Genomic DNA, 5,846 nt, shown 5'->3' with positions numbered 1-5,846 from the left:
CAGTGTTATAACCCTTCAGAAGTCATCTAGAAATATTCTTCCACCAACTCTAAAAACCTCACAAAACATAAACCATTGCCAAATCTTTAAATATGCTCTTGTTTTCTTTACTTCTCTCCTCCTCCTCATATTTCTATCCCTACATTTCTCACAAACATATTGTTTAAAATGAAAGGAAGATATTTGCACCTGATCCTTGGGAAAAGTTAAATCACTGCTGAAACATCTTCCAGTTTGTCTCCATACAAGTTTGTAATGTAAGCTCTGGGGATTTCAGATTTAGCCATCACCGCCATACAAAGCGAAATCCGGCAAGGTATGTGTTGTTTTGCGCCTACGCAGTACATATATTATCAAAGGCTCCTGTGTGTTAGCATATCTCACAGTATCACATGAAACCATGGCACATACCACACACCAATCTGAAATGAGACTTTTTACACTTCCATGTAGCAAACCTCCCACTCAGGCCCTGTTAGGATTTACTCAAAGAATAGGCTGGCAGATGGAAGGATTAAGGGGAAAAAATAAACTTAATGTACTTAAACACTGTCAATATAAAATTGACTTACCTGTACGTAATTTAGACCCTCTCTGTGTACACAGATGTCATTTAGATATCATCATAACTAATTAGGTAATGGTCTTGGAGAGACACCAATCAGTAATTGGCACTCCTAACGAGAGCACTTTCCAAGTTTAGACCAGGTGTCAATCTGTCTGTTGCTCTGACGACTGTACGAAATTAATGAAAGCAGGAGAGCAAACACTTTGTGTGCAATCAATCAATATCTCATGGTGTAAAGGTATTGAGTCACAAAATAAATAAACAAGCGATTTTTATCCCACTGAGGCTGTGTTATAATTCTTCATTTATTTTAGCCTGTCTCTCTCACACACATACAGACTGCGCTCTCATTGGGATGCACCTCCTTGCCTTAGCCTCAGCCCTAATTAAAGCTTCCTTTGGGTCTCACTATGTGGAGCACCAAACCAGATCACATCTCTGGTGGGCTGAGGAAGGAAGAGAGAGTGAGAAAGAGAGGAACAAGTGAGAGAAGGTGGAGGGGCATCAATATATAGGCATGATCAGACTACAAATGTTTCCTTGAAGCCTTTGATAGGACTTTTTTTCAATCACAGTTTTGTGATTGCGCGTTTCATTAATTTGTCATTGTTCTCGTTTCATAAATATTTTGCAGTGTGGTAAATGGTAGTGATCTAAAAACGGTAGTAGATTATCTCTTATTACTCTCAGGGCACGTTTCATTCTAGATTGGCATTCATTTTCATTCAAAATAAGCTTTTGTACGATTAATTGGGAGACTGAAAAGAAATACAACAGAATGATGGGACACAGTGGGTGCAAAGACAAAGAGAAAATACAGAGAGAACAAGAAGTGGGAGGAAAAAATGTATCTATGTCAAAGACTGGTTTAACAACCTTGGCCTTCATAGTGGTGATAGTTTGGTTACTAGGACTTCCTGCAAACTTCTTTACAACCTAGATTTCATGTTTGAGGCCATTGTAGATTGAGGTTGTTTTTTCTTATGACATTTAATCCCATGAATACCCCACATATTCTTGTAACTGTCACTTGAGTGTTTACCAAAGATACTCAAGGCTAGAACATAAGAACAAAAGCTAAGACTTATCTGGATAGAGCAGCAGATCTCAGTCTGTGCAGTTTTAAAATGTGTTCCATTTTCCATCGAGTTTAGAGGAGGATGGCGCCTGGCACAACGCAAAAGCATTTTAATCCCCCATTTCTATACATATTTTCCTCTCTGGCATACAGTGGGCCTGGAATGCTGTTAAGAAACGGGAAACCTTGCATGGCTTGTTGATTAATGATGTTTGTCATATCACACTTCCCTCTTGCTGTCTGTATAGAGGCCTGACAGATAGGTGGCAGGGTGAGATAAGTTATCCCTATTCTGGAAAGCCAGTGCATGGCTCATTTGCTACCATTTTAATGATTAAGAAAATGAAATCCAAGGGTAGGGCACTATTTATTCCTACAGCTACTGAATGATTGGTTGGGAAATGGTCCAAATTTTCAAATTGCAGTGGGATTCCCTGATTTCATTTAGATTTTTTTTTAAAGAGGAGTTTACAGCAACCATTATGCACATATACACAGATTCATCCATTTATGCCAGGTTGTACCAGCTCATGTGCCATCTCATCATTGGCAGCACTGAAAATATGGACCAATTAAATTTTTGATTTAAGGCATACATAGATTTGAGATACTCAAGAGTTACTGAAGTGGCTTCCATTATTATGCAGAATCCATTAGTGAATGTTATTGTGTCGTGTTTTATGACTCATATGTTTGTAGTGGCTACATATTCAGTTTTATAGTGATGAATATCCAAATGTGTTCCTTTAAAATTTGAGTTATGTTTTATAAATGTCTTGTAAAATTTGGTTTTAAAAAATCTGTTTATATATTCTGTTAAATTTAATATTTTTGTTTTATATTTTATGTTCTATATTTTATATAAAATTATTAAGCTCATATGTCTTTTTTTTTATTATTTGACAGATTCATCAGAGAAGACTCCGGCAGCTGTTCTTCAAGTCAAGATCAGTTTGAAAATGTATCAGGCACTAACTCAGCTAAACTGGATATGAGCAAATATGGGGACTCTGTTAAAAACCATGGCAAGCCAACAGCTTTGACAGCCCAAAAGGAGATCCTTTTTTTGCATACGTGAAAGATATTTTCTGTACTGTCAATAACAAACTCTTAAAAGAATCCAATATTGTTTTCCCTTTATTTTAAAACACCCCCTTCCACTCCAATCATGAAGAGTTTGTTGTCTGCCCTCACTCCTTCCTGTACCACCCTCCTCGTACTTCCCTTTTTCCTTCTCTTATGCCCGCCAGCATTGGTCAGAGGTGACTGCTGGCTGATCGAGGGGGATAAAGGCTATGTGTGGTTGGCCATCTGCAGCCAGAACCAGCCACCGTACGAGACAATCCCACAGCACATCAACAACACAGTACATGACTTGCGGCTCAATGAGAACAAGATCAAAGCTATTTTTTTCACTTCCTTGAGTCGCTTTACAAACCTGACCGACCTCAACCTCACCAAGAATGAGATCTCGTACATTGAAGACGGTGCTTTTGCAAGTCAAGCAAATTTACAGGTCCTGCAACTTGGATATAATAAGTTAACCAACCTGACAGAAGGCATGTTGCGAGGTCTGGGGCGTATGCAGTGTCTTTTCTTGCAGCACAATCTCATAGAAGTCATTGCCACTAATGCATTCTGGGAGTGCCCCAGCCTCAGCAACCTGGATCTGTCATCGAACAAGCTTGCCCGGCTGGACCCATCGACTTTCACTGTGTTGGGCAGGCTCATGGGATGTGAGCTTGCAGGAAACCCCTTCCACTGCGGATGTGAGCTCTACAGTTTCCTCACCTGGTTAGAGGTCTTCAACAATGTCACACACACCTATGATCGACTTCAGTGCGAGACCCCACGGGAGTTGTTTGGCTATCCGTTGCTAAGTCCTGTTGCCGGGCATGGACGGAGTGCTCGCAACATCCTTTCCTCTGTGTGCCGGGATGGGGTGCTGATTCCTGGGATGACGTCTCTGCCACCTGATTCTGATTCTTCAGGCATGGGACCTGACATGTTTGACCACATTGGACCATACCATCAGCCCACAACTTCCTCCTCATCTGACAATGCATTTAGTCCCAGCATCAAACTGCAACATGTGTCTCTTTCCTCTGCATCCCTTCTGATCCAGATTCCAAAGCCATACAGCAAAATGTACATCCTGGTACAGTACAATCAGAGCTTTGTGTCAGATGTAATGAACTTGAAGAATAAAAAGGAAATGATCACTCTTAATAAGCTCAAACCTAACACCAACTATACCTTCTGCGTGGCATCTATACGCAACTCACAGCGCTACAACCACACTTGTTTATACTTCGCTACCCGAGCTCCAAATCCAGATGAATTGATGCCTCCACCCTCTACGACCACCCACTACATCATGACCATTGTTGGCTGCCTCTTCGGAATGCTCATTGTTCTTGGGTTTGTCTATTACTGCCTACGAAGACGTCGCAGACAAGAAGAGAAAGAAAAATCCATCTGTGTGAAGAAAACCATTCTGGAAATGCGATATGGTCCAGAGGTGGCAGCAGCAGTTGCAAATGACCCCGCAGCTGTCCAGAAACTCCACGAGCAGAGCCACCATCAGCATCACCATGGAAAGCTACCCATGTCCTCCTCATCCAGCTCTGCCATGCTTGGCCATGGTTCTGCAAACACTAGTTCCTCACGTCTGTCCTCCATCCCTCAAGTAGAGAAGATGGCAACTGCTTTCTCTGAGGCCATGGCCAATAAGGGCAACTATATGGATATTAGGACCTCTGTAGGAGGAGATGAAAGGGGGAGAGATGGAGCTATGATGCATGGTGTTAGGGAGGAAGACCTCAGGGGGGATGATGGGAGTGACCTGGGTGATGATTCAGATGATGATGGCCGGGGATCAGCATCCGAGATTTCAACCATTGCAATGGAAGTTGACAAGGTCAACCAGATAATTAACAACTGCATTGATGCCCTCAAGCTGGACTCTGTTGCCTCTACTGTTTCCACCACAGCAAGTGGTCCCACCTCACCGCCACCTACCTCTACCTCCTCCCTAACCAGAGGACTGATTCCCATCTCTACTAGTGTCAGTGATACATGCAAAGTCCTACCTTCCCCGAAAATCCCTCCTCCACCCCCTCTTCCCTTCTCTGCTCCTCTGTCTGAGAGACCTGGGATCACAGGGGGTGGCTTTGTGTCACCACCATATCGTCCACCACCCCCAGCTTCTGCAGTGAGGCCTATTCAAAGACAGATGAGTGCAGATGCAGCTGTCATCGTTTCCTCTTCCAAGAGGCACTGCCGCCCTTCCAGTGGGAAAGGAGGTCGTGTTTACAGCCTAGATGTTCCAGAACCCCACAGCCCAGATCCCTGCCAATATGCAGACAAGGGCAGCCCATTGGGGTGTGGTGAGCCCCTGGAGAGGCTCCCTTTAGTAGGTAGTGGTGGTGGTGGCTGTAGCATCGACGGTGGTACTGTAGATGGGATGGGCCTTCAGCAACACCTGGAGGTGCACCCAGACTACCACTGTGCCGAGCATCGTCACTCAGTCCCTGCCCTTTACTATGAGGGCTCTCATGACTCCCCGGCCCAAAGGGTCTCTTTTCTCAAGCCTCTGTCACGCACCAAAAGAGACGCTGCTTCCTACTCTCAGCTCTCTCCACGTCACCACAATTACTCTGGCTACTCCTCGAGTCCAGAGTACTCCTCCGAGACCACCTTGCGCATATGGGAGCGCTTCCGTCCCCACAGAAAGGGTCCACGTGAGGAGTCATGTTACGTAACAGCCGGAAACGCCTTGCGCAAAAAGGTCCAGTTTGCCAAGGGGGAGGACCTGCATGACATCCTTGATTACTGGAAGGGTGTGTCGGCACAGCAAAAGCTGTAATCTATGGGACTGCGTGGATACACAGCGCAGGTCTCCTTTACTGCCTGAAAAACCAGAAGAGCGACTTGAGCGAGGAAGTCGGGTTATGGCTGCAGTTTGCAAAACAGAGCCAAGTTTGTCAGGGTTTGAGGAAGTTGTTTTAATATGTTTTTGTTCAGTGAGCCAGAAAGAGTAAAAAGAGCCCGAGAATACATTACATACATAAGATAACTTTCAGAGATATCATTTGGAGCATTGACAATTGTCGTTCTCAGTGAAAAAGGTCCAGTGGGCTTATCATTTGTCAATAATTGAAATAATTGTATTTTACTCAGTATGTGTATTCATCGTTC

General features: G+C 43.7%; 1 protein-coding gene across 1 annotated transcript; it reads left to right on the top strand.

Moving 5' to 3' along the window:
- Positions 1-2,814: 2,814 nt before the first annotated feature.
- On the top strand, positions 2,815-5,619 carry LOC137017657 (protein phosphatase 1 regulatory subunit 29). Its single transcript, XM_067382121.1, has one exon. The coding sequence runs from the start codon at positions 2,815-2,817 to the stop codon at positions 5,512-5,514; it is 2,700 nt and encodes an 899-aa protein (XP_067238222.1). The 3' UTR covers positions 5,515-5,619.
- Positions 5,620-5,846: the final 227 nt, after the last annotated feature.

The sequence above is a fragment of the Chanodichthys erythropterus genome, chromosome 3, assembly GCF_024489055.1.
Source record: "Chanodichthys erythropterus isolate Z2021 chromosome 3, ASM2448905v1, whole genome shotgun sequence".
NCBI classification, from domain to species: Eukaryota; Metazoa; Chordata; class Actinopteri; order Cypriniformes; family Xenocyprididae; genus Chanodichthys; species Chanodichthys erythropterus.
This window is presented reverse-complemented; position numbering and strand designations above follow the sequence as displayed.

What these genes read in the sequence shown, in the direction of transcription:
- LOC137017657 (XM_067382121.1), top strand. Translation starts at nt 2,815, where the DNA reads ATGAAGAGTTTGTTGTCTGCCCTCACTCCTTCCTGTACCACCCTCCTC.